This window comes from Pseudopodoces humilis, chromosome 4 (genome assembly GCF_049639895.1).
Source record: "Pseudopodoces humilis isolate 2021_Gansu_Grassland_sample_001 chromosome 4, ASM4963989v1, whole genome shotgun sequence".
Taxonomy (NCBI): Eukaryota; Metazoa; Chordata; class Aves; order Passeriformes; family Paridae; genus Pseudopodoces; species Pseudopodoces humilis.
The window spans coordinates 40,376,960-40,404,509 of record NC_142203.1 but is presented as its reverse complement, the minus strand read 5'-3'; the positions used below and the strand labels follow the sequence as shown (position 1 = coordinate 40,404,509).

The 27,550-nt window shown below is 40.0% G+C and overlaps 2 protein-coding genes across 8 annotated transcripts; one reads left to right on the top strand and one right to left on the bottom strand.

The window, feature by feature from the left end:
- Positions 1-462: 462 nt before the first annotated feature.
- Positions 463-21,648, bottom strand: HNRNPK (heterogeneous nuclear ribonucleoprotein K). 5 transcript variants are annotated; one of them, XM_088054078.1, is made up of 16 exons: positions 21,524-21,648; positions 19,021-19,099; positions 18,837-18,915; positions 17,851-17,961; positions 16,431-16,487; positions 14,882-14,925; positions 13,927-13,999; positions 13,324-13,437; positions 12,236-12,364; positions 11,467-11,768; positions 11,055-11,109; positions 7,251-7,301; positions 3,195-3,216; positions 3,035-3,117; positions 2,415-2,584; positions 463-1,658 (listed from the first exon to the last, which is right to left on the bottom strand). In XM_088054078.1, the coding sequence occupies exons 3-16, from the start codon at positions 18,882-18,884 to the stop codon at positions 1,625-1,627; spliced, it is 1,293 nt and encodes a 430-aa protein (XP_087910204.1). In that variant the 5' UTR covers positions 18,885-18,915; positions 19,021-19,099; positions 21,524-21,648; the 3' UTR covers positions 463-1,624. The 5 variants fall into 5 exon arrangements, with proteins under 5 accessions (XP_087910204.1, XP_005522689.1, XP_005522690.1 ...); XM_005522632.3 differs by lacking the exon at positions 21,524-21,648 and adding an exon at positions 21,255-21,357 and having other exon boundaries at positions 17,851-17,948; positions 18,836-18,915; XM_005522633.3 differs by lacking the exon at positions 21,524-21,648 and adding an exon at positions 21,255-21,357 and having other exon boundaries at positions 463-1,597; positions 17,851-17,948; positions 18,836-18,915.
- On the top strand, positions 20,646-27,201 carry RMI1 (RecQ mediated genome instability 1). Of its 3 annotated transcripts, none has more exons than XM_014252270.2 (2): positions 20,646-21,146; positions 24,163-27,201. In XM_014252270.2, the coding sequence occupies exon 2, from the start codon at positions 24,191-24,193 to the stop codon at positions 26,072-26,074; it is 1,884 nt and encodes a 627-aa protein (XP_014107745.2). In that variant the 5' UTR covers positions 20,646-21,146; positions 24,163-24,190; the 3' UTR covers positions 26,075-27,201. The 3 variants fall into 3 exon arrangements, with proteins under 3 accessions (XP_014107745.2, XP_087910202.1, XP_005522688.2); XM_088054076.1 differs by lacking the exon at positions 20,646-21,146 and adding an exon at positions 21,577-21,706; XM_005522631.3 differs by lacking the exon at positions 20,646-21,146 and adding an exon at positions 21,670-21,800.
- Positions 27,202-27,550: the final 349 nt, after the last annotated feature.

Genomic DNA, 27,550 nt, shown 5'->3' with positions numbered 1-27,550 from the left:
CCCCAATCTGGCAAAAGAACGAACAAAAATGTACGTATTGTTCTTTTTCCCAATCAAAAAAAGAACCAAACGAAGACTGTCCACAACCTCTTTTGCATACATACTCAAGTTGAAAGCAGAGGAATTCAGCACGTTTTAGTTTACTTGCATTTTGTCCAACACCTTAGCCTCAGTTGCAGACTTCTCTAGTTCAGGTACCCCAGATGCCTTCTCACCCAACTAAAGAGTGACTGCATTTCTTTCTACAGAATTCACTGTCACTCTGCCAAGGGAGCCAGTCTTACGCATAATGTTCCAGGCTCTTTGCCTTTACCGTGCCATTTTGAAGAGTAGCTGGACTAAAGAGGCCAAGCTCCTGTGCCACAAATTATGGAGGGGAGAAAACACAACAAACCAACCAAAAAAATCCCACAAGAATCCTCACTTAATATGGACCGACCATATCTGTACGTGTCACACACCTTCACACTTTTTAATCTGTTTTTATTCAGGAAGTGAAATTAAAACTTTTAACTATAAATACAAATGCCAAGGTATTACATGAGATATCCAGAGGCTTTATATTTTTTTAATTTCTCACAAATAATTCTTACGGAACTCAACATACATTTGGGAAACAAGTTGAAGTTTTGCATACAATGAAAAACAAGTTACATAGTTATACTGTCAATTTGCCAATTCGCAATTCCTACCCCATACAAACAAAAGCTCGGGAAACAGGGATAATTTATTCAGTAATGGCAGAGCAACTCTGCATTAAGCAAGCTGTCTAAAACCAGGTGTACTTTACCACTGTTTACTCAGTGACATCACAAAGTTTTAAAGTATTTTATTTATATACTGTCACCAATAATATATGTATTGCAAAGAGGGCCAAACACTTGCAAAAACGTCAAGTTTTACACAGCATTTGTGTGAGTATTATCACCTTTTTTTTCCATCCAAACAGCAAGGCAGTCATTGTTTTCACACGATCTTTTTAATTTGTCAAAAAACCCAACATAACTCCATCTATGTATCATGGAAACTTAAGAGCAAGCTTAACAGCAACTTCAATTTATATGGGGAAAAAGAAAACAAACTAGGTGTATCCTTTTTAGTTAAGACCTTATGGAGACCTGAAGAAAAATAACCACCAAGAATAGGTTCACTAAATTTATTTAAAAATCCTAAAATGTTTCTTACAAAAAAGCATTACATTCTGCACACTGCTCTCAAGAAACTCCAGGGACATGTGGCCTACCATATTCTCCCCCTTCCAAGTAAGATACAGTGTACATAAAGCAGGGTGTTCACAACAATTACAGAAAAACAGTACAATTTACCACCAACAATGAACAAAAATAGAATTCACTCTCTCTGCCACTTCAAAATTTCAATGTTAGTCTCGTGCGCCCTTCACCCCCCATGTATTTGTAAGGAACTAAATCATTACATCTGGTGTACAGCAAAGATTCCACTACACCTCAAATGCAGAACACCTATGAAGCAGAGGAATGTTGGCTTTTTAAACAGAAGCAGATAAAAAAAAAAAGGGTGCAGGACTCCTTCAGTTCTTCACTAGTCTTAGAAAAACTTTCCAGAATACTGCTTCACACTATAAAAAAGAAAAAATAATCTTGCATTAGAATCCTTCAACATCTGCATACTGCTTCACACTATAAAAGAAAAAGAAAAAAGCATGTATTAGAATGATGGACCATACATCTTGCATCAACATTCATAAAGCATTTTAAATTACAAATTCCTAACACATTTAAAAGTACATAATTTTAAGATGTCAATGGCTAACAATTATATTAGTGTATTTCAGGCATAGTTAAATATTAGTAATAAGCCAAACATTCCAGTTAAGACATTAAAATCTGCTCTAGTAGCCAGAATGTTAATACAGCAAATGCTATCTGTAGCTGTTAATATTTGGCAGAGAAGGCAAAGTACTGTCAGCAAGGTGTGAAATGCTGCATAACAGCCCCAAATCGATTTCAACTTGTCCTGTAGAGGCATGGTCTGTGCCATATGGCAGACTGTGATTTGTTGTCAATTTAGTTATCTAAAAACAACAAAATCACTAGTCTTCCACACAGAACTAGGCCAACATCCACTGAAATCTTCTATACTTTCTACAGGCTCTATGTAATTTATTACAAGTAGTTTTTTTTGCAGCAGTTTTCACCAGAGAAAGGAGAGGACTGCTTGGTTAAGATGTCTTCCAGCAAGATTAGTTTTGAGGGCGTCTTCATTTTAATTAGAATGGAGAACAGAAGAGAATCAAGGCAGAACTACCACTAGAGAAGTTAGGTTCAAATAGTTGCTAAAAACCTGCCTTCTTATAAAACTGATTCACAGAAAAGAGCAGTTTGATCATATACATGTTAATTTGACAGTAGGGACAATATATAACTTTAACTTGCCTGTTCTGCAGCAAATACTGTGCATTTTGTATCTGGTCCTGTGTTCCCGTAATAGTGATTATCCGATCTTCCGAGCCTTCTAGTGGTTCATCAATTTTGATCGAAGCTCCTGACTCATGACGTATTTGTTTGATTCTCTGGCCTCCCTTTCCAATAATAGATCCTGCCAGCTAGGGAAGGAAGCAAGAACATTCATTTCCTGATAAACAGTCTTTCCGAAAAGTTAGAAAATTACAACAGCATGAGTAGATTTTGTAAATTCAGTTTTAAGTGTTGCAATGGGAGCTTATTTCTTTATATGCTAAAAATACACCCTGCAGTATTAATTGTGTAAACACAGGTGAGATAAAAACTGTGAGAACCAGCTCTCATTTGCAAAACAGAAGTTACAAGGACCATCTCTATTATTGAATATTAACCACAAGTAAAATTATTTCATATGTCTCTGAAGACAGAGACCAGTCAAACAATATACTGTTGGTGATTTAGAAACACTTGTTTTGTATTAAAAGTATTTATCAAGCACTTTAAGAACTTCTGATTTACTTAAACAGTATGAAAAGTGACTATGACTTTTTTTAAGAGAAAGTATGAGTTGAAAGCAAATCAACTTTACTTACATCTTTGGGAATCGTTACTTGTGTTGTGATGATGGGTCCACCAAGATCTCCATATGAACCACGCCCCCCTGCGTAAGAATAATCTGATTTAAGTGTATGCATCAAGCCCTTTAGTAACTACATAATGAACTACACACAAAGGTTCTATATAAACACTTACCATAACCAGAGCCGCCTTCAAACTGTAAGAGAAAGAAAAAAACATTAACATGAACAGCCATACTACATTAACACATTTTTATCTTAAGCATTCTATTGTTAACTTTGAGCCCATTCGATCAAACATCAAAACCCTCAACTTGATATAAATACAACAGTCTTGTAACATCAAGGGCACCCTGAGGAAAAGAGGGAAGACCAGAAAAAAACGAGTGGCTTATTAACCTCTGTCTATTTACACCAGGGGTCACCTTGTGCAGGACCACAAGTTGGATGAGATGATTCTCGTAGGTCACATCCAATTCCAGATATTCTGTGATTCTTATCCTACCCTATCAATATCTCCAAGAATAACACATGAAATGACAAAGGATTCAGCTGTGCTGGTTTACCAAGGTGATTTCACTATCTCAGCTTCTTGTAGACAGCTGTTGATCCTGATTTACTTGTGACCTCTGTACTAAACATTAGAATTACAACATCAAGAGTAGAGCCTTATTAATACTACCAATACAGCTCAAGAGAGACTCCAGTCTCCAGTTCTGGAGCAAGAAGTCTACCCCGTCAGTGATCCATGACTACATCTACACTGTTGATTCTGACTATGCTACAACCTTTTACACCTCTGAATAAACAATCACAACATGAGTTACTTCTGTTACATTTAAACCACCATATACCAAATGCAAATCACTGCAATGCCTGGCCCTTTCATTTTTAGGATATGTAAGCTTTCATTTGTTATCAAGTTCTCATTTCATCTTACGTGTTCTAAGTGTGTAAGACCCCATATTTATACTTTCCTACAGAAACAGAGAATAAATACACATGGTTCTCTCAACTTCAACTTCTGAAGAGTCTCTTGGGGTCCATGATAGCAGTCCAGAGGCTGCCTAAGGCTGAGACCATCAGCCAAGCTGGTGACATCTCAGTGATAATATTTAAGGAAAGTGTAAAAAATTTCCAATGTACACTGACTGCAAGAGTGAGCAAGGACAAAAAAACTACTTCACACGCTGGAATGGAGACTGCCCTGCCGCTCATAGAGAGAACCACACTGGAGCAGATTGCTACACTGTAGCCCATTGAGTGATGCTACGCTGAGAGCAGGTAGATATGCCCTGAAGGAAGCTGCACAGGCAGACACCTGTAGCCTTTGAGGGGACCAACAACAAATGAGTCTGTTCTTGAAGGACTGACCCCTCATGATGGGGACCCACACTGGAACAGTTTTAAGAACTGTGGTCCACTGGAAACAGATCATTTGAGCAGTTCATGAACAGCTGTATCATCCCATGGAAGGGACCCTATACTGGAGCAGGGGAACAGTGCAGGGAAGAAGGAGCAGTGGCAAGTATGATGAACTGACTTAGAAGCTCCAAGTCCCTCTCACCTCTGCACCATTCATGGCAAAGTAGAAGCGTAAGGAATGAAGGACTGAAACTTGAGTATGAAGAAGTGGAAGATGGATAAAGGTGTTTTTATGTTTCTCACTATGATACTCAAAGTGGCAGTAAACCTACCCCAAGCTAAATCTGTTTTGCCTATGATGTTAATCAGCAAGGGATGTGCCTGTCTTCATCATGAGCCACGCACTTTTCTGTCTTCCTTTCTCCCCTCACTCTACTAAGGAAGGGGCCTGAGAGCAGCTGAGTGGGCCCCTGGCAGCCAGTCAAGTTCAACCACTCACAATTACTGACCCACAGAAGTTACAATGTAACAACTTTCCCAAAAAGATTTCTTGCCATCTTTCTTCTTACATCAAAATGGAAGCTATTCAGATTTAAGCATTGAGCTTATCCTCCGTCTCTAAGCAACGTGTATTGTCTAATCACATTATTAACCAATAAGACAAACATAATAGAGCTCACAGTGGAGTCCAAAATACAAGACAATGAAGGACTCTGCTTAAGGCTTAACTGAAAACCTGATCATATAACATACTGCACAGAATGACATACTGCTGTTGGTCTTTGCCATAGGATTCCTTTCTGGACTGATTTCTTATAAGGAAAAAAACTTTCCTTAATCACATCTTCCTCTCCACACTACAAAACTATAGAATTTGACAGCAGCTGCTGTGTATATAACCCAAGAACTGACTTTTCATGTGAATTAATTAAAAGTATTAATTTGGTAGCATTGTGCCATCTTCAAGACATTGCCAACACTTAATGCTACTCCGTAATTTCTAAAATGGAGTGACTACATCAGTGAATAAGAGAAGGGCTACAGGTACCATATACCTGGACTTCCATAAAGGCTTTGACATAGTCTCCACATTCTTCCGTCCAAACTGGAGAGGGATGGATTCCATAGGTAGAGTGTTTGTTGAATAGGAATAGTTGTATCTAGAGGGCAGTGTCAATGCCTCAGAGTTTCAATGGATATGAAGAAATGTCCCTCAGGGTCTGGCCTTCATTGGCACCAGTGCTATTCAATGTCTTCATCAATGACACAAACTGATTAGGTGCAGCTGCAGCAAATTTGCAAGCTGAATGGTGCTGTTGACAGACTGGAAGTGTAACTTTTTTAAAAAAAATCTTTTTAATTTCTTTTTTCTCTCTCTTGATTCTGCTGCGCTTCTTTTGTACTTTTTTTTTTCACTCCTAGATTTCTCAGTCTCCTCTGAGCTGAGCTCCTTGGGGATATTCCCTCACAGGGAGTCCCACTTACCACAGTCCTCCGGGTCAGGGCAAAAACTCCAAAGCCTGTTAGGATCTTGTTTCTTGTGTTTATCAGGACACACTCTGTGTCTCAGACTCCATGAAGGACTGGATGCTATCCAGAAGAACCTGGACAAGCTCAGGATGTAAGCCCATGGGAAACTTCACTCAATTTAACCAAGACCAAGAGCAAGGTGCTGCACCTGAGCTGGTGCAATCCCCAGTATCAACACCAGCTGGGGGATGAACAGATTAGAGAGCAGCCTTGCCACGAATAACTTGGGGGTGCTGGTGGGTGAGAGGTAGGACATGACCAAGCAATGAACACTGGAATCCCAGAGTGGCAACCATGTCCCATGCTGCACTGGAAAGTCAAGGGAGGTGATTCTCCCTGTTAGTCTACTCCTTTGAGACCCCAACATGAGTACTGCATCCAGCTCTGGGGCCCCCAACATTAAGGGCATGGACCTACTGGATTAAGTCTGGAGAAGGACCATGAAGATTATTAAAAGGATGCAGCACATCTCCTTTACGTAAGAAAGTTAGAGAGCTGGGATTGTTCAGCTTGGAAAAGGCTCCAGAATGACCATAATGTGGCCTTCCAGATCCAGAAGGCAGCTTACAAGAAGGCTGGGGAGGAGTTTTCACACAGGCATGGAGAGGAAGGACAAGGGGCAACAGCTTTAAATTGAAAGACGGTTGGTTTACTTTAGCTATTAGATTAGAAAGAAATTCTTCACTGTGAAAGTGGTGAGGCAGTGGAACAGGTTGCCCAGAAAAGCTGCGGATGCCAAATTACTCGAAGTGTGCCAAGCCAGGTTCAATGGAACTCTGAGCATCCTGGTCTAGTTCAAGGTTCTCTACCCATGGCAGATAGATATAATCTTTAAGGTTACTTACAACTAAAACCATTCTATGATTCTGTGATAACATCCCAAAACCTATCTGATCAAATAATGTATTTTCAAATAGATTGATAGTTAAAGATAGCTTATTCACAAATGAAAGTGAGAAGCTGTTTGAAAAAAATCCCACATTAGGAAAGTAACACAAAATATAAATTGTAAATGCATGCATCTACAGTGCATCCGTTATGAAGAAAGAAAACATTTAACAAAATGAAAATAGTCTGTAAAAGAGGCAGAAGAGCTACAGAAAAGCTCTTCCATTTTTACCAAGCTGCTGCATAGTTCCACCTTTCTACTAACATTACTTGCCTTTAAGGGACATGCCATTAAATCTGCCACTAAATTTGGAGTCAGAAGAATGTCTATAATTTTTAACAGGTTGACGTTGTCATGTACTGCACTCAAGATTTTCTAAAAAATTTGCTTTATCACTTAAACTCATTCAATATAGCAGTTTTCAAAAGACAGGCTGAAAATACTCACCAGCTCTGGTGGCTGCATATCATCACAGGCATCCACATGACACTGCATCATCTTCCAGACACAACATAAGAGAAAGAAAGGAAGTCCAGGTCATACAGACTTTTAGAGAATGTCACAACCAAATAGAATGCACAGTGGTACAAAGAAACTTTCATACTATTAACAAAGATTTAAAATTATGTGATTTAGATCACTTTCAAGACTCACTGGCATTTAATATTACTTTGGGGCAAGTCTTAATGGGAAACTCACGTTTTCCTTCTCTTTCTGTGGTATTAGCAGATTTTCCCTCTAAGAAGCTCAGAAACTAATGGCAATGCAAAACATAAACCTTTTTTCTTTTAGAAAACCTTTATACATTTTTACATGTAAAAATACTTTATCTTTTATTTCTGCCATCTGCTAGAAAAAGACAGTTCAGTAACACTGAAACAAGTAACGGCACACCAACTGCAGGTTGAACAGGAAGGACACTGCTTCTTATGTTCTACTGTTCACATACCTCATCTAGCCAGTAAATAGACTAACAATCTACTGCTGCCTAATGATATTAGAAACTTAATCATGTTTCTAAAACATATGATATATGGCATTTCTTCCTTTCAGAATTTTACAATTTCAGCAACTGATGTTTATTTGTGCAAAATGAGTTTTTTAAACAGGGTGCCTTAGCATACATAGTATTTTCTATGCTGCAAACTAGTTTGTGCTAGTCATTCCTCAGAACTGGAACAGAAATCAAACAACAGATGGGCTGGATAAGGCAAAGAGCTTAGCTTTTTACGTCTAATAAAAAATCCCGCATGCAGTCCTAACTGATATCAAATTCTTCTGTAGTATGTTTTTCTGGTTTATAAGAGTGACCTGGAAAGTGAAATTTTGTTACTTCCTTCCAGCACCTGCAGGAATAAATACCATAGTTGCCATACATTCTTCCTTACTACTTTTTATACATGCTCCTGAGAATGAGTGTGTTAAAAATACAGAAAACTCAGGATTTTTCAGATCACAACAATCCTTATGTTCTAGAGGATCTGATCTGGAGTAGTTACACACTGAAATATGTATGTCTATATGCAGATAAACAAGTCTGTACTTTGGAGAAAAAGCTTCAGAACATACTGTAAGTCAAAAGAGCATTTAAACAGCAGTACATATTTCTACTGGAACTTTAAGCCAGGTTATTTAACAGGAAAGTATCATCTTAAGTGATTAACTCTGTAGAGCCAAGAGGAATTTACCCATCTTTTAAAGTCAAAATGGTTTTTTTTCACTTCAGCATTTACAAGGCTGTCAATAATATCATATTTCTGGAACTCAGGAAAAACCACAGTTCAACATCTGATCTTAAAGGCTGGCCGTCAACTGTTCAGTCTTTCTGCCTTTAATGAAAAGGAGAACTGGCAAAAAAAATTTCTTTCTGTACATTCAATTTTTCCAAGATTTTTGAGATGCTCATCAATTGTTGCCTTTTATTACACCTATGTAGGACAGAAGCCATGTGAAAAGAGCACTTGTACTCTCTAAGAGCAGCTTTCTCCTTCATTACACGTATCACAGTAATATTGGTTTAGTTTAAACTTCTACCTATGCAACAGTTTCTATTTGAAACAAAGGGTAGCACAGGAAGACTTTACCTTTTGGCATGACACTTGAAGCTGTGATGTCACACTCAGTGTGAAGGTTTTCTTCCTGCTTGCACAATTTAGGATACTAGGATCATGATGAACTAAAACTAGAAATTAAATACTATCTTTGTTGGGAGATAGTCCTCACTTTAACCAGGTTATAATACTTGGTCACAAAGGAGCCAAAGTCATGCGCAGCTTTACTACGGAAAGGAAATGAAATTGTTTTTTCTTCCAAAAGAAAAACCAAACTAAAGGAAATTACTCCACTTGCATGTAGAAGCCCATGTCAATAAAGTGAAGGTCAACATGACAGGCTAAACCTAAGTCAAAATGGATTTTCTATTCTAGCTGGACTGGAATAAAAATAGAACACATCACTGTGCAAGAGTCAAGCTAAGTAAGACTGTGCTCAACCAAATACCCAAAGAAGGGCAGGCTTCTCAGTTTATGTACTCTAGCACAGGCTTTATAAGCTGCAAATAGAAGAAAACAAAACCTAGGGTCTGAAAACATGTAAACACAGATAAGGAATCTTGGAGGTGTACTTCTCCATTCTTCCAGCTTCTTAGCATGCAGAGTAGCATGGGAAACAGTGTTTTTTTTTATTAACAGCAAATTTTTACTTTTATTACTTCTAATAAGCACATGACATTCTTGTAATTTATAGTTCCAGTAACTCTTATTCACAGGGAGGACATGTGAAGCCCATTAAGACAGCCCATTTCATAGCTCTTTTTCATTTCTTTTACATTACTTTAGAAGAAAAAAATAATGCATCATCTGTCATCCTAAATAAAGTACCACACAGAGCCAGAGGAGAAAAGACGATGGTTACTATAGAGATCCACCTCTGTGGTGCTTTAAGACCAGCCTGCAACTAAGAACTACACAGCTGCTTGCTCACACCCCCCCCCCACCTAAAGCCCAGCGAACTGGGATGAGAATTGGAAGTAAAACTTATAGCTTGAGGTAAGAACAGTTAAATAACTGAAAGTTTAAAAACAAAACAAAGAAAGCCAACAAAAAATGAAACAACCACCACCACACCCCAGAACAACAGAAACTGGTAATTAAATCAAGGGTACACGATACAACTGCTCACCACTTTGCTGACCACTGTCCGGCCCCATCCTCAAACTCTTATGGACCCCCCCTACTGGGTAACTCCCCCAGTTTATATACTAGGTATGATGTTCTATGGTGTGGAATATCTCTTTGGCCAGTTCAGGTCACTTGTACTGATTACGATCCTCTCCCAGCTCCCTACTCACTGTCAGGGAATGAGACACTGACTAAGTGCGTGACTGAGGATAAATACTATATAGGGAAACCAAAACCATCAGCATGTTATCAACGTTATTCTCACACTGAATTCAAAAGACAGCACTGGACCAGCTACTAAGAAAGTAACTATCCGAGGACAACCTCATGGATTTTCTACTGAGGAAAGAGTAATCTTGTCTCACAACAGCAGTTTGGCTGTTGGGGCATGGCTCCTCAGAATGTAACATACAAGACTATTTATACCCTTTGTTTTAAGCTTCCACACACTATGACATTTCTTTCACCCTCCCAGAAAGAATACATGTAGGATTCAACTAAGCAGTGGTTCTACCTTCACCACCTTTGGAGGTGGTCTACCTCCAGAACATTTAGAATTGAGTGGATTTTCTGCAGAGAAACTACAAAATACAGAAGAATTGATTTCAAGAGCCATCACCTTCCATCAACTAGAGATCTTCTCAGAAACTGTGCCATAATTTGTATTACCATTTCAAGGCCTGTGTTTTCCAACTTATAGTGTTAAGAATGCTTGTGTAACTCATCAGAGAACATTGTTCTGACATGCTTTCTCCATCTAAAAAAATCTACCAATTGCTATTTCTGTCACACTGATTAAAAAAATCTGAAAGATGGCCAGTGCAAGGCAAGATAAAGGGCTGAGCAGTCAAACTCTATGAATCTTTTTGATCACAGAGAAAAAGGAAGAAAACAAGAGTACCATTGACATGTCAAATATTTATCCACAGGAGGACCACTTGTATGTACAAAACATTTTGGCTTCACTGTCAGAACTGTCTATGCCTCACATGAATATGAGTGTGGTTCAGAACAGGACGTCAGCACACTAACTATGCTTAGGGACACAACAGAGCAAGTTTTAAACTCATACCATGCCATCGTAACGGTCTCCCGGTCTGCCCCTTCGGTCATAGGACATCAGATCTCTAAAATGAAAAAGGCAGCAGCATGTTAATTGTGGAATGTGTGTTATGAGCTAGCTGGTTTATTCTAATCTGAATTTTCCCATTCATGGTTAACATGTAACTTAGTATCAAACTGCTCTACCCAAGTACTGAATAACTTAAGTTCCTAACAGAAGAACTACTGAATATAGTCCTGGCAACTTACTACAACAGAGCAGGTTAATTAAATTGCAGTATATTTCAAAATACTCGTCTAATACAGGCTCAATCCTGCATACCCGCTACCAACATGGAAGCATGGAAAAATCACTGAATACATGCATATGACTCAGATATACAACATGGGCTTTTGTATAATGCATTTATGCAACAACTCACCCGCCACGAGGAGGTGGTGGAGGAGGAAGAGGAAGATTACGAGCTCTGCTGCCACCTCTACCACCACGACCTGGTGGAGGTGGTGGAGGTCCTCTGCGAGGGCTCATGTCATCATAATCTCTTCTCGAGGGAGGCATAGGTCGTCCACCACGGGGCATTCGATCAAAACCTCCTCTTCCACGCATTGGAAAGCCCACTGGCCGTCCCCTTCTATCATCAAACATCATTGTGAAGCCACCATAGTCATATGTTTCATCATAGAAATTGGGATCATAAGGCTGGGCCCGTCCTTTAATTGGAGACTAATATAAACAGACAAAAAAATTTCCCAAATCAGATAGTTCTATTACAACTGGCATACTTAATTAAACTAGCACATTTATGCATTTGGGACATGTTCTTGATTTCACAATGCTGCCGATAGAGGAGATGATGTGCTTCCTATGAACTTAACTATGACACTAAAACTACTTAGATGTGGCAGAGACATTTTGTTTTCCTTCCTCTTCGAATTTCCCATTCTAATGACATGCAAAGCATAAGTGGCCCTCTAGTACCAAAAACTGCTTTCCTCCCTCATAAGGTGTACCCCAATTCTACACAATAGAAACAGTTCCCAAAGTTCGTAACTGTCTGTCACTTCCCTGTTAAGAAAGTAGGAGGTACTGAATTTAAACTAGAAACTGAAAGACACCATCTTTCATCCAGTTAATGTCTAAAACATTCATGAAAGCCAATGAAAGAATAAAATAAATTTAATAAACATTACCTCAGAGATAAGATCCAAGATAATCTTGATGCACTCAACAACTCTATCCGGTTTTCCACCAATAAGCACCACTCTGTCAGTTGAATGAGGACAACACTCCTGAAAGAGCTTAATGGTGGTCTGAGTGTTCTGCAGAAGAAAAAATAATCCAAGATTATCAAATGTATTTTGAACAACTTTATAAGACCATTGTCTTTTCAATCTATTTTAAAAACATTTTAAGTTCCCACCCACTTAAATCTGCATGCTTGCTTCTGAGTTATCACACAAAATTAGAAGATTACATATTCTGAAGATCTTGCTGCTCTAAGTTTTGTAGGAAGATGAAAAAAAAAAGTCTTCTCTTATTTCAGTTATGACTCATCTACGATGCTTCATTAAGTATTAGAAAAAGGATCACATAAACATTGTGAGCTTACAGGCTGTATTAGCTTTCAAACCAACATTCTTTGGATGCTAAGACAGCAATGTTGCTAGGATTATGTCTAGTTATCTTGCCTTTCTTAATCCATACAAACACGTACTGGTTTATACCTGAACTGACCTGAAACGGCCTTTAACACAACACCAAGAAACTCAACCATGTCTTTTCAGTTCATAGAGACTGTTAAGTTTTTTAAATCTTACTCTTTCACTTAAAAAAAAAAACAAACAAAAAGTGTCTTCCAGGGGTTGGGATTAAAAAATACAAAACCAAACATGAAGCACTTTCACAATACGTCTACTGTGGAGATGCTTTCATTCTAGACTGTTCTGTGTGTCCAACCACACAAATAGTTCTACACTATGCAACAGCTTGTTTTAAAAGGAGAAATGAACACAATTGTAATAAAATGAAGTAAAAATCCTTTATTTAAAAACAGTACCACAAATAATGTTTAACCAAGTCATGGCTCTGCCACCAACATTACTTCTCAGGGTCTGCAAGAAAGTTGCAACTCCCAGCTCCATCTCACAACATCAAAAGCCTGTATGCAACATGTTCAGAAGGAATTACTGAACAGCAGATATGTACATATGCCCCTTATGATCAGAAAACATTGCTTATTGAAAAAAAATCAAATCTCAGAAAAACAGAAAGCAAGTACCTCTCTGAGTTCTTTAATTTTAGCACCCTTGACACCAATAATGCCTCCTGCCAAACTTTGGTGAATAAGAAGTCGAAGTTCGCAGTCGAAGTCGCTGCCTTTGTAGTGTTGATACTGCAAATAAGATGCATATAGGGAGAAGCAATAAAGATTAATCACAAAAATTCAAAGTATTTGGGGTTTTAAACTTTTTCTTCAAACACAATGGGACAACTTAATTTATTGCTGAATTGTAATCTGGTATTTCTTTTGATACAACCACAACAATTTAAACACCTCACCTCACCACAAAGAATCATTTTTCCCTATTTTTTTACATTACTTATTAAATGACACTGTGCCACTTCCTATAAACATTTAAGAAGTTACCAAAAAGTACAACTTATTATTTGGAAAACAGGAAGGCTGTTGTTAATTTAATAAACAATGACAGCCTCTACCCTCTATGCAAAAGATGCCAACATGTAATCTTTCTTTAAAAGCCTTTTGGCATTTTTTACTTTTCTAATTTCCTGTATTTAAAAAGTAGCAAATACTCTAGAACCATCTCATTGAAAAGCTAATCTTTTCATTCTAAACAAAGGAAAATTTCAAGATAAATACCTCTTCTAAAGTAGGGATAATCTTCTTCAAGATTTCTCCAATTGTCTCTATATCTGCACTTATACTCAAGATGCTGTTGGAAACCACGATGACAGACGATATGGAGAAGGTAGAAAAGAGAAAGCAGAAGTAAATGCTTTTTATCATTACACACAAAATTTTAACAAGATTTACTACAAAGAAGAGTTCTCAAATATTCCCCATTTAAAGTAAACCTGTTTGCTCAATTTACAACACATGCATCTTTGTTTATGCCCAGTATATATGCATGAGAAATTTAAGATTAGGCAGGTCTTGCAGAGAGAGAAAGACAGAATAGGCTTTTGGAAGGGCTCAAATTAAGTGGGCAAGAAATTGACGCAGAACTGAAAAGTAGAAGTGAATATTCATGTTCCCCGCCACCACTAATTAGGATACCCTCACTATTACATTTGTAGAACTGGCACACCTTCTCATATTAAAAGTGAGGATATGCAAGTGGTGAACGTTGTATCTGGAATAAGGTTATGGAACTCAGACTACTAATGGGCTCTCCAAGAAAACAAATACAAATGCAAGACAAAAAAAGACAAAACAAATGAGAAGTGAAGGAAAGCGAACCGGAATTAGCATTTCATAAGAAATAATTATGAACAGGCAATGTTGAGGGGAGCAAGGTGGGCCACAAAGACAGAGCGAAGACTATTTCGAACCAATTTGATTTACAATGCAGCAAATATGCAACACTTGAAGCTGTGCTCCTTCCATTGAAATAAAATTAGTGGATTGTTTGGGTGGGCAACTCACGTAAAAGTTCAGTGACAAAAAGACTTAATGGGGAAAATAAGACAGAAAACTTGAAAAAAAACAATACACCGTCTATAAGGGGATACTATTTAATTATATCAAAGGCAGGTAATAAAATACATTTCTCTCTTTCTATTCAGGCAGTGAGGCATAAACTGTTGGGACATACCGCTCGGGGCCACTGCTGTCTGGGACTGAAACACTGGCATTGTACTGCATTGGTCATTGGCGTTCGTGGATGTTGGCATTGGGCATGGGTATTCAATCGGAAGTTGTCAAGTATGGTACCCGTTTGGCAACGAGCACATTTTTGGGCATAGCCAACCAGGGTTTTCACATGGGCGTTCAGGGGCGGATGGGCCAACGTCATGGTGGGCAACGCAGGGGCAAGTCGATCCAGTACATGGGCAACGGAGATATATGGCCAAAAAAACAAGGAGAGGGAAAAGGGGGAAAAGCAATAAATTTTAATTTAATACAAACTATACTCATTACTCTCAATTAATGAAACAAGCTTAAGTTGTTCTGAAGACTAACACAATAACTGATTGCTACACCGACTGTGGCCTAACAGTATGGACTTTAAAAATGAGTCACTTGATCTGACTAAACTACTTTTTACTTTTAATAAATGATGTTTCAGTAGCAGGCTGGCTCATGAGGGTAGACGCAACACCTGTCGAGACCTATCATACTAGAATCTTGGGCATATAGGGAGAGTTCATGTTCCAGACGAATTTAAATTATCTGGACTTAGGTGACATACGGATTTATTCAAAAAAACCAAACAAAAAACCAAAAAAACCAAACAAAAAAAAACCCGACTAAAAAAACCCTAAAAAAGAGGAACAACTAGCTGCCAAAGTTAGTGAGCATATGTATGATTCCTGACCATTCAACTAAAATCTCAACTCCAGTTGCGGTAGATTATGAACTTAGTCGGAACTGATTTGTCATGATATATTGCCAAATCTTGTGCTGATCAGAGTCTTGATCGGAAAAATCGTTGAAATTGTAGCTGATGTTAAGTACAGGAGTGTAAACAAATGGAATTCAAGAAGCGTTGCCAAGTTTTATAAATATACAACATTAATGCTGAGCATGTGTCTAATCACCAAAGTCAACCCCCTGTAAAATGTGAACAGGCATTTAGTCATGATGATTTAAAAATGCTTCCAAATAACAGAACAGAATGTTCCTTTAGAGTTTTATACTCATATTTAAAGCAAGAAACCTTAATATTAATGCTATTGTGCTTCATGTGCAAGCTGTTAAGGAACAGATGGATGATTTTGTTTTGCTTTTTTAAAGGAAGTTAAAGAATTCCTCTATCACTGGGTTAAGCCAGCCACCTGCAAGGGTTTCAGCAGTACTATAATTGATGCACACATATGGGGAATGGTACTATTAAGGGGTTTAAGCTTTGTCAATATTTTTAATTAGGATGGTAACTCACTTCAAGTGTGTAATTTAGCAGAATCCTATTAAAAAGTGAAGAGATTTAACATAAACCTCTCCTCCCATGTGTCAAGCTGGGTTTTAATCGAAATAGAAATTGAAGAACTGTTATCTACTCTGACAATCAATACAAATGGCTCGTAACTTGGATGTCTATAGAGTTGAATTGCTCCAATTCCTAGAAATGCACGCAATCAAGTTTTCGATGTAGTGCTCTGAAAGAAGTGGTGGTAAATTAGTTCAAACTCATATATACTCACGTCTGTACGAAGTGCTTTAATATTTTTGCCACCTTTTCCAATCACTGCTCCTGCATTCTGGAAAATAGTTTTCAGAAGTTACATTATGACAACACAACACAGCCTAAGTTTTTGAACTCAAGACTATAAACAGTAGATCTATTTTTGCTGGCCCAAGAGGTGGGGACAGGCACTACTTTGGAAGGGTTCAAACCAAACTGAAACCAACTGGACGTTTGTCCACATAAAAAAAATTACCAAAAGCTCTTAAAACCATGAACACACAGAGAGAGAAAGACAACTCAGCTTTGCCACTAGTATTTCAATTCTAAAGAGAAGTTTCTAGGCAATTTTGCCCATGTTGAACTTCTCATAGACTAGGTCTGTTAAAAAAAATAACTAAATGAATGTAATGTAGGTCAATTATTTCCTCAATTCTCTGAATTCTCTGATCAGCTTTTTTTGTCCTTACAGGGTATGTGTATAAATTCCACTTTCGTGCTCCAAACATTTGATAATTTCAAGTGGTAATACTGCTTTGTACATCTGTAAAGCAACTAATTTCTCAGAGCAAGATAAACTGAAAAAGGCTGCAATTAATGCTAACAGCCACTAACTATTCAAGCCACCAGCGTCAACAGGAATAAACTGGCAAACAGTAAAAAATAGTAATTGCAAAATTTCATTTTTACCAGGTTCTTTGAAGGATTCTATGAAAAGTATTGAATTTATTACACATGTACATTATGCTAACAGCATGCAGAATGTTTCATGGTACTCCATGTAACTTGGCTATTGGTCAGAAATGCCACACAGAGTTAAGGCAACATTATTTCCCACCAGCACAGAAGACTGAGATACTTCAGAAACCAACTGCAGCAACTGGAAACACCAGAGGTAATTCATATACCACAACTTCAACTATTTACACCTGTCAACAAAACCACTGCAATCCCTGAAGCACTACTCCCACACTTCTTCCTGTTGATATAGTTGAACAAGCTTAGTAGATCTATTTGGGAGAGTTACTAAAATCCTAAATTCTCATCTCACATATTTAATCTAAAATAACAAATTTATAATCCTCAAAATACCTTCTTTTCCAAAGACTCACATACAGTCATTCCCCTCAATTAATATAGCTACCTTCCACTCAAATGTAAAAGTATCTTAGAATCTTTATTGCTCTACTTCTTAGCAAGTATATCTTTTTAATAAACCCTGTATTGATCCTTAGGGACTTAGCCTTTTAAGAGAACCCCGAGGACAATTTCATTGCAATACATCTACAACTACTATTCCTACATACTGAAAATTACTCTGTTATCTCATTTTAAAAAAAGCACATAATCACTCTGCACTTATAACCCAACATGCACTTTATCACCACCATCTTGAGCTATGCAATACAAAAAAACACTTAAAAAAAAAAAGGGCATACTTTGCTCTGAAGCAAGATGCGCAATTCAACCATCTCATCAGTGTTCCGAGATCTTTTGAAGGCCTGCTCTTCCTCCATATCTTCTGCAGGACGTTTGCCTGTAGAGAGGTCCATAGGGGGGAAACATAAACATTTATTTAACTTTCTAAGTCATAATAAAGTGGAACATGTGCCAAATTTATGCTCGTACTACTAATACATTCTTTCCTATTAGCACAAAACTAATTACAGACATCTATTCTGAACATCCACAGCACAGAAACATATCTTCACTTCAACAGCCTTCTGACTGATTAGCAACTGAAAACGCATTTAAAAATCTGTGAACTATGGCTTAAAGGAGAATGTTGCACACAAGCAATAATAATTTCAAAAAAGAAATTAATGACACTTAATCTAAAGGAGTGCAGCACCACCCACTTAGTATCTATTTATAATTTACAACTGGGGAAAACATTTCTGGCATAAAGCTCAAATATAGTTTGTCCAACACTGAAATACTGGTGAAATAATAGTAAAGTTACACTTTAGATGCTGTTTGGGAAAAACTAGCATGAATCAACAACAGCAAATGCCCAAATTTCCGTGGTAACTATTCCCAAGAAATTTTCTATTAAGCTCTTCAGCAGTATTTCACATATTCATACTCTTGCATGTAACAACTGCAATGAACAAAATGCAATTAACAGATGTGTCCTATACCATACATACATATTCACATTTTCCATACAGCTATGAAATATTTTTCAATATTTGGTCATAATTTTCAGTTCTCAAGTCTGAAACATGCCAACAGAAAGATTATGTTTATGCTTTAAAAGTATGTGCAATGACACAGTAATCAAAACTGAACATATCTAATGCAGAACTCAAAAATATTGCTCATGCAAACATACAGTAAAGTTAAATGATTACAAAATTCTTTGAAATCCTAAAGTTTTTAAGAAGGTCTTTCTAAAATGGAATAGTCCTTTAAAAAATTTACCATTTGTCTCTGTGTTGGTAAAGGTCTCCTCCTGTTGTTCAGTCTCCATTGCCTTTTCTTCTTATGTGGACAAGCAAAACCTGTTGAAAAACAAGGAAGGTACATTTTTTTTGTCAAAAGACAAATTGTACCTTATGCTAAAGTGAAAAAAGTAACAAAAACATATGCCTGCTGCTAGAACTTACCGCTATTATATATCCTTGCTGACCAAAACTCAAGTATTCTGGGCGGGATCAAAATCCAACAGCCTATTGCTTCAAGAGCCTATGAAAACAGCATATATCAGTTGTGAGTCTCCCCACATTGTAAGCCTGCTTCTTGCTACAGCCAGAAAACAGTTTGACCTAAGCAATTGCTGCAAATTTTCTCTTTATAAAAGAAAAAGCATAGGCAAGCCAAACACATCACTAAGAGAAGATAAAGGCCAAATCTATAGACTTACATAAACCTAATGTCTGAATTACAGGTTTTGGATACACTCTAGTTTTAAGTAACCACATAATCTCATGATATGTGCCTTGGTGTCACTTTCTAAAGGCCACTACACCAGAATCTGGTCTTGCTATCTAGGTCAACACTACCTACACTTAATAAATAGTCCTGTTAAGGTAATTGTCAACACTTGTACTACAAATTCTCTACCCATGTACTAACACACATTTGAGCATGCATTCCTCTCAATTATAATTGATGCAAAAATAAAAAAAATTGAGTAAAATAAAAATTACAACTTCAAATTACACTAAAATAACCTTTTAAAAAATACCACCCTCTGTAGTTACACACAACCCACTGCACGCATACACCCCCAAAAGCAACTGTAATTCAGTATAATTTTCTGAAATAAATTGTGACTTGCTTTCAGCTACTAAGTCACATTAGGGAGAAGTGTAGATATAATAAACAAATTTTCAACTTAGTATCATTAAAAATGTGATTTACAAATTCAACCAAACAATCACGTATTTCCCCTTGCATTGCATTAACTTCCACTGCCTCAACAAACAGCAGGCACTCATTCCTGTAGCCATAATCGGGGGAAGGGGAATGGGGGTGGTAAAGAAGCTGATTCAAACTCATTAAACGTACTCTCAGACAGCTATGTAATTGCTGCCCTGCTTGGAGGACTAATAACGGGCTCTGCCTTCCCAACACATGCCGGTATTTCCAGGCACTTGAAGTGGGCTAACGGGCATGCACAAGTTTAGCAATAGCGGGATCTCAGGTAGGCATTGCCAAAACTGCGCTGTTACGCGGATGGGCAGTAAGGAAGACACCGACAAAGTGTAATAGCCCTTTCAGATACCGATTAATCTATTTCCTACTATCCCAAGAATTTTCAGGCAGCGAGGAGCGAACTATTATCAGTTAAAATTCAGGGCTTAGTCTCCCCTAGCCAAAGCTCCCCATACGCCACGTGTTCAGTAACCTCGCTCAGCTAGGTAAATCGAGGACATTCACACTACTAGTGAAGCCAGGTTCCTTATGAACACCGAAGGGTCACAGCGGACAAGAGAGGTGGGACCAGCGACCACAGCTAAGGAACGCCAGAGCGCCTCCAGGGCACAGAGGCACTTCTCGCCTGCCTCTTTCCCCCTCCCTCCTTGCGTCTCCAGACGCCCGCCCAGCGCGGCGGGGACAGGGGCGAAAGCGGCGGCGCTGCGGAACCCCTGCGGAGCAAAAGAAATGGCGCCCTCTGAAATGGCGCCCGCCCGCCCGCTGCGAGGCGGAGCCGGGAGCGGAAGGGCCGCCACCACCACGCGGCCGTGGGAAGCGTTACCCGGCTCTGCCCGGGCGGACACAAAGGAGGTGCCCGGCGGCTCGAAGCCCAGTGCAGCGGGCGGAGCAGGTCAGCCCTAGAGCCACGGGCAATCCGCCCGCCCCCGAAAGCAGCGCGGCTGCGATACAGAGTGTCCGCCTCCCGATCGGTCTCTGCATCTGCTTCCGCGCAGGCCGCGGCCCGGAGCGCCCTCTCTGCGCCCGCCATAATCCTCAACAGAAGCTCGCCCTAAGCAGTTACCACGGGCGGGCGCGGGAAGGCAGCTACCGCGCCCCCGCCCTTAGAGCGCAGCCGCTGACGCTGCGGAACTCGCACTGTCCCCGCGGGGCAATGGGGCCAGTGGCCATCTAAAGGCCCTCAGCAATAGCCAAGGCGGCGGCACACCGGTGTCCTCCACGCAGAGATTTCCCTGTTCTACCGCCAACCCTCGGAACCCCACGGAACCCTGGTGCCCACAGCAGCCCTCGGCGGTTGAGGCCCCACGACACAGGCCCTCTCGCACCGCTGTGTCACGCAGCGCCGCCGAGCGAGGTACAGCGGCGGTTCTACCGGCCCAGGCCTGGACTGGCCTGTGTCCTTCTCCCGCCCCCTTCCCCTACTCGCCGGCCCCGGCTGCACGCCGCCGCGGGCTGCGCGTACCTGCGCCCACCGCCGGCCCCGCCGTGTACGGTAGAGAAAGGGGATCAGCCCCGGCCTCTAACGCGCACATCCACCAGCGCCACCCGCGATTGGCCCCGCCACCGCCCCCCGCGCGGCGCCGCCGCCGCCTCGTTGGGTGAGGCCGCTGCCCATCAGGAAATGAGGCGGCGCCGCGATCTGCACCGCCCTCCGTGAGGGAAGGGACGAGACGGGCCCGGGGAAAGGTTGGCGCCGTTAGGCCCGTGCCGTGGCCGGCCAGCCTTCCCTACCTGGGCTGCGGGAGCCGCGCGGGGAACGGCGCGGGCAGCGAGGAGGCGGCCCAGGAAAGCGGGAGCAGCTGCAGCCGAGAGGCGAGAAAATGGCGGCCACTAAAACCCCGCCTTGTGCGTGCAGCCCGGCGCCGGCTATGGCGAGGCTCTCGCGATGGTTCGACGGGCGCCTCCCATTGGCTGGTGGGTGCGCGCGGCGGTTTTGGGGAGCGTGGGCTCGGGCGCTGCCCCGTTTCTCAGGGCCGGGGCCGCTCCGCTAGGACCCCTCGCCAGCCTGGTGAGTTGGAGCTTTCGGCCCCTCCAGGGGGCTGCGAGATGCGGCCTGTCCTCATTCAGATCTTCCTCGTCCCCCCGCGTCTGCTTCCCTCCCTCATCCCTTTCACCTCCGTGTTTAAAGCTGACGCTTTACTGGCTTAAGTAACTACGCGGTATCTTCCAAGCGGTGGATCTTTTGGGGAGAGCTTGGAGGCTCTTTTGTTCGCTCTGAAGGCTTTAATGGCAAAAAAGCCCCAAGAAACACAGTGAAATCTACACCTGGTGTTTCTTAAACATTCTTACTGTAGGTTTCGTTTTCTTTGTGTTCTGTAGTGAGACTGAACCCCTCGGTCGCCCTTTCTAAGGGATTGAACGTGATCCATACACAGTCAGGCATCTTAATATCTTTTCAATGTAGTAGTGACATGGATACAGGAGTTAAATGCAATCTTAGCCGGTGTGCTAGCGATACCAGATTGGGAGGGGCTGCTGAGTCTTTCAAGACACAAGAGCCTTCCAGGGGGATCCGAATAGACTGGAGCACTGGGTAACTATCAGTGGCATGAAACTTTAATGAGAACAAATACAGATTCTGCCCCTGGGATGCAGTAAAGCTGGGCACAAGTATCGGCTGGGAGAGGAGTGTGTGTAGAGCAGCCCTGCAGAAAGGGATCTGGGGGTGCTGGTCTGCAGCAGCTCAGGGTGAATCAGCAGTGTGTGCCCGGGCAGCCAGGAGGGCAAACCCCATCCCGGGCCGCATCAGACACAGCATCACCAGCTGTGGCTGGGATCATCCTGCTGGATTCAGCCCTGCTGCGGCCTCACCCTGAGTCCTGTGTGCAGTGCTGGGCCCCACAGCCTGAGAAGGATGGGAAGGGCCCTGAATGGTCCAGAGGAGGACAACAGAGCTGGTGGAAGGGCTGGAAGGCACATCCTGTGAGGAGCGGCTGAGGGCTCTGGGTTTGTCTGGTTTGGAGAGAAGGAGGCTCAGGGGTGACCTCATTGCTCGGTACAGCTTCCTTAGTGAGGACCTGGAGAGGGAATGCTGGCCTTTTCCTGACATCCAGCAACAGAGTATGTGGGAATGGTTCAAAGCTGTATCAAGGGAGGATCAGACTTGACAATAAGGAATAATTTCTTTACGAAGGACAACAAAGCTGGTGAAAGGCGTAGAGAGTTAGTGGTGTTAGGTGTGGTTGAGGGAGCAGGGCAGAAGTACAGGAGGCTCAGGGGGCATATTATTGCTCTCCAAATCTCCTTGAAAGGAAATTGTTGCAAGGTGGGGGTCAGTCTCTGAGTCTGACATCAAGGTTTTCCAAGGGAGGTTCAGGTTGGACATCAGAATTTTTTCATGGAAAGGATGTTTAAGCAGTGAACAGTTTGCCCAGGGAGATAATGGAGCCACCATCCCTGGAATTGTTCAAGAAGTGATTGGACATGGTACTTGGTGCCATGATCTAGTTGACATGCTGGTTGGTGTTAAGTCAAAAGTTGCATCTTGGAAGTCTTTTCCAACCTGAGTGATTCTAATTCTAAGAGAATGATCAAATACTGAAAAAGGCTTCCTGTAGATGTTGTTGATGCCCTAAACTTGTTAGTGTTTAAGATGTATCTGGACAATATCCTTTGTAATGTGCTTTTACTTTTGGTCAGCCCTGAATTGGTCAGGTGGTTGAACTAGATGATCATTCGAAGTCCCTTCCAACTGAAATACTTCTGTTCTACTCTGTGCAGAGCTACTTCCTAAACTAACAAGAAGTTAGAGTTTATTACCCACTGATATACTTGAAATGATAACTTGCCAAGATTTGGTGCTATTGCAGCCAAGTTCTGCCCTGGGTGTCTAGATAACATTGATTCAAGCCAGGTTCCTGTTGTCAGGTACAAAGCTTTCAGTCACAGACAGAAAGTCACCCCTCTGATGTAAGTGTTGCTAGACCGCAGCTTGGTTCTATAGATCCTCTTACTTCTGTTCCTAACAGTGCTGATAAAGTGGGAGAGTACCATCTCAGGTCAATTTCAAAGTAAACTGTCTGTTAACAGAAAGAAAACCATAAAAAAAGAGGAAATATATTTTAAAACCTACTTCCGTTTTGGTTTGGGGGTTTTTTTTGTCCATTCACTTACAATTGATATGAAAAGGGTTTCAGTTATAATTTTCTAATTAAATCAACAGAAAAAAAGCATGGTTGCTTGTGTAAGTCTCCATACTTTCATTTTGCACATACCTTTTATGCCAATTGAAACGTTAAATGTTAGAAATGCCTGTAATTTTATTGTCTGTAGAAGTATTTTTAATTTTTTTATGTAAAATGAGAATGAAATGTGTAATAATTTCAGTTTTTGTCAAAAAATTAAGTATGTCTTTTTGAATTCAATTTTAGGGAATTCAGTCTCTTACCGTGAAAGAAAATGTCTACATCTAGCATTGTAGCAAGAGTGGAAACCTGGCTTTCATCCACATGGCACATTAAAGTTCCTTTAACATGGCTGGCAGCATGTATTAATTGGATCCAGGAAGAAAACAGTGGTAGTAATTTAAGTCAAGATCAGATTAATAAGCAGGTATTTGAACAATGGCTTCTTACCGATCTGAGAGACTTGGAATATCCAGTTTTGCCTAACTGCATCTTAGATACTCCCAAGGGAGAGTTATCAGGCTGCTACTCCATACAGATTGATTCACTGGTGGATGTTAGCCAGCCAGCATATTCTCAGTTGCAGAAGCTAAGAGGGAAAAGCACTGTAAATGAAGAAGTAACAGGCAGTTCTCAGGCATTCCAGAAGCCCTGGGAAGCAAAGCCTACTCGAATGCTGATGCTGCAACTAACTGATGGCATACATCAAATTCAGGGCATGGAGTATCAACCGGTGCCCGTTCTGTGCAGTAATCTTCCTCCTGGAACAAAAATCACAGTACAGGGCACTATTGCATATCGTCTTGGTGTTCTTCTGCTTAAGCCAGAAAATGTGAAACTGTTGGGGGGTGAAGTTGACGCTCTTCTTGAGGATTACTGTCAGGAAAGGGTCCTTGCTAGATTAATTGGAGAAGCTGAAAACCCTAATTCTGTTGGACAAGCTGGACATGAACAGATTTTTGCAAGGCCCGTGGATGAATTAGAACAAACTCTTGGCCCTTCAGATGAAGAGCTTTTAGCCAGCCTTGATGAAAATAATGAATTTACTTTAAACAACAGAACATCTTTAGAAAGTGGATACTGTAGTAGAAGCAACAATTTTAATACAGCCTCAGATTCACTGTCTGCGCACAATGGAAATGTTTTGCTACAAAAACCTGGAAGTCCTTTGCCTCACTCAGATGAACAAGTTTTGCCTCCTGTAGAATATGCTGATGCCTTTTTAAATGATTTTCCTTTAGAAGATGACTTTCTTCTGGAAGAAGAAATGCAAAGAGAGATGGAAGAAGTGCCACCAGTAGACATGAACAGAAACATAGGTTTAATTACTGACAGACTTCCACATACATCTAGAAGTTCCTGCCCTTCGTCTTTAAATGGCACTGGTGAAGAAGACCATGTGAATGGAAGAGATAAGCCCAGGGAAGCTATCAGCAAGGAAAAGAATGTGAGAAGAATGATACTTGATGAAGATGGAAATAGCATAAGTAACTTTTTGCAGCACAAGGGCTTACGTCAGACCTGCAGTTCATCTGATTTTTCTTTGGAAAATCCTCCTAAGGAAGGGCAGAATTATACAGACCTAGATGAGAGCAGATACAAACACCAACACACTTCTGACAGCAGGGTATTAAATGATGATCCTATGTTTTCCCTAAAAATGGATCCAGAAGGAGATCAGCAGGATCATGATTTACAGATTTTTCCTTGCAAGGAAGTAGAGGCACATTTAGATTTAGATTCTCCACCTTTCACATATATTTCCGTTCTCCTTGCAAAAAAACCAGAAACTGTTACAGTTCTGAAAGTTAAATGTTTTATTGTCACTCTCACTGGAAGCCTTACAAAAAGCAATGGGTCCTGGGGTATAAAGGCAAAAATTTCTGATGGCTCCGCTTATCTTGAAGTAGATTTTGCTGATGATATTCTAACAAGTTTGATTGGCTTTTCAGTGCCTGAAATGAATAAGCTGAAAAAGGATCCAGCTTTACGTCTAAAACTTAAGGATGGTTTAGAGAAATGTCAAAAACAGCTGATAGATCTCTGTTGTTTGATGACTATTGAGTTTAATCCATTTCAGTCTAAAGCTACTGTATTAATTCTCCAGGAAGCTGATGCTAGGCATCTAGAACAATTGAAGAAACGTTTGAATAAATAACGTGTGCAAACTTGCAGACTGTATATTAGGGAATGTTTAAGTCAGATTTCCCTTGAAGAACTCTTGAAAGTTAAGTGATGTGTCTTATCAGGAATTATAATGTAAAAGTGTGACAAGGAAATTACTTGTTGGAGCAAAGCTGAGCGTTTTGTTTCTAATGGTAATAGTATTGCAATAAGATTTCAAATATTTGTGTTTTGATTTTTTCATTCTGCAAAATCCTGTGTGTTCTAGACTGGTAATCCTGAGTAGCAGAATTTGTCAGGAAATGTGTAACAATGAACAAACCATCTTGTTACTTTACTTTTTCAGGTACTTACCTGATTTTTAAAAGAAAGGTACAGGAGACTCTGAGTTTTTTCTTGGAGAAAATCAGTTGAATAAATTTAAATAACAAATTATTGTTCAAATACAGTCTCTTCTGACTATGCCAATCTGGAGACTCAAATCTATATTCACTGTGCAAGAACCTAAAGTATAGAGAAATGAAAGATTGACTTCTAAATACTCAGGGAAAGAAAATCCAATCCTATACAAAATGTGAGGGAAAGAAAATCCAATCCTATACAAAAGAAAATTAAAAAGCTTCTTTATTTTTAAAAATAATTTAAAAGAAAGCCAAGTGTTTTTAAGTTTTTATTAGAATAAAATTGTAACATATCGGGATTTTATTTTTTTTTTGTCATGCTAATGTTAATAATTACTAATAGCTTTGAAACTAAAGGCAAACTCATTCATGAACTCTTATGGTTACTTGACTAACCTTTCTGCAGAGTAGTCAAATACTTCTGCTGTGTATATGTTGTATAGTATGTTTAATGTTGGTCTTAATTTTGATTGACTTTTTTTAAATTTCTGCTTCTAAAATAATAAAGTTTTCATTTAAATTTTGGTGGATGCTGTTTAGTCACTTTGAAAGAAAAACATATATTTTGTTGAGTATATAGAGTTTGATTAAGCTTTTTGTTCTTTTTTTTTCTTCCCATCCTTTCCCCTTTGCTTAGTTTTTGGTTTTGTTTTTTGGTTTGCTTTGGGTTTTTGCTTGGTTTTGGGGTTTTTTGTTTGTTTTTTACTTTGGTTGATTGGTTTGAGTTGGGTTGTTTCCCAGTGAATTTAGAAGAATTAATATTCTGGCAGAGGAACCAGTGACAGGAGCAGTTTGCCCAGTGTTGGTAGTGTTTGCAAAGAATGTAAAATTGGTGGCTAGGAGAGGGATTTTTTTTTAATTGATGTGTCAGTATGTTTTTTCAAAGACTTTTCTTTCTCTGAACCAATGTCTGTTGGGCCATTGAGATTTGCTGTGACAGATGGTCAGTATATATTACTGCTCAATCCCAAATTAAGAACCATGCTTGAAGACTCCAAGGAAAACTAGAGGTAATTTGCCAAGTAAGGTGAAAGTGGAGGAAGGTGGTGTTTGGGACATCTTGAGGGTTTTTATGCTTGAGGTGTGAGGGGGTTTAGGCTTTGTTTTTA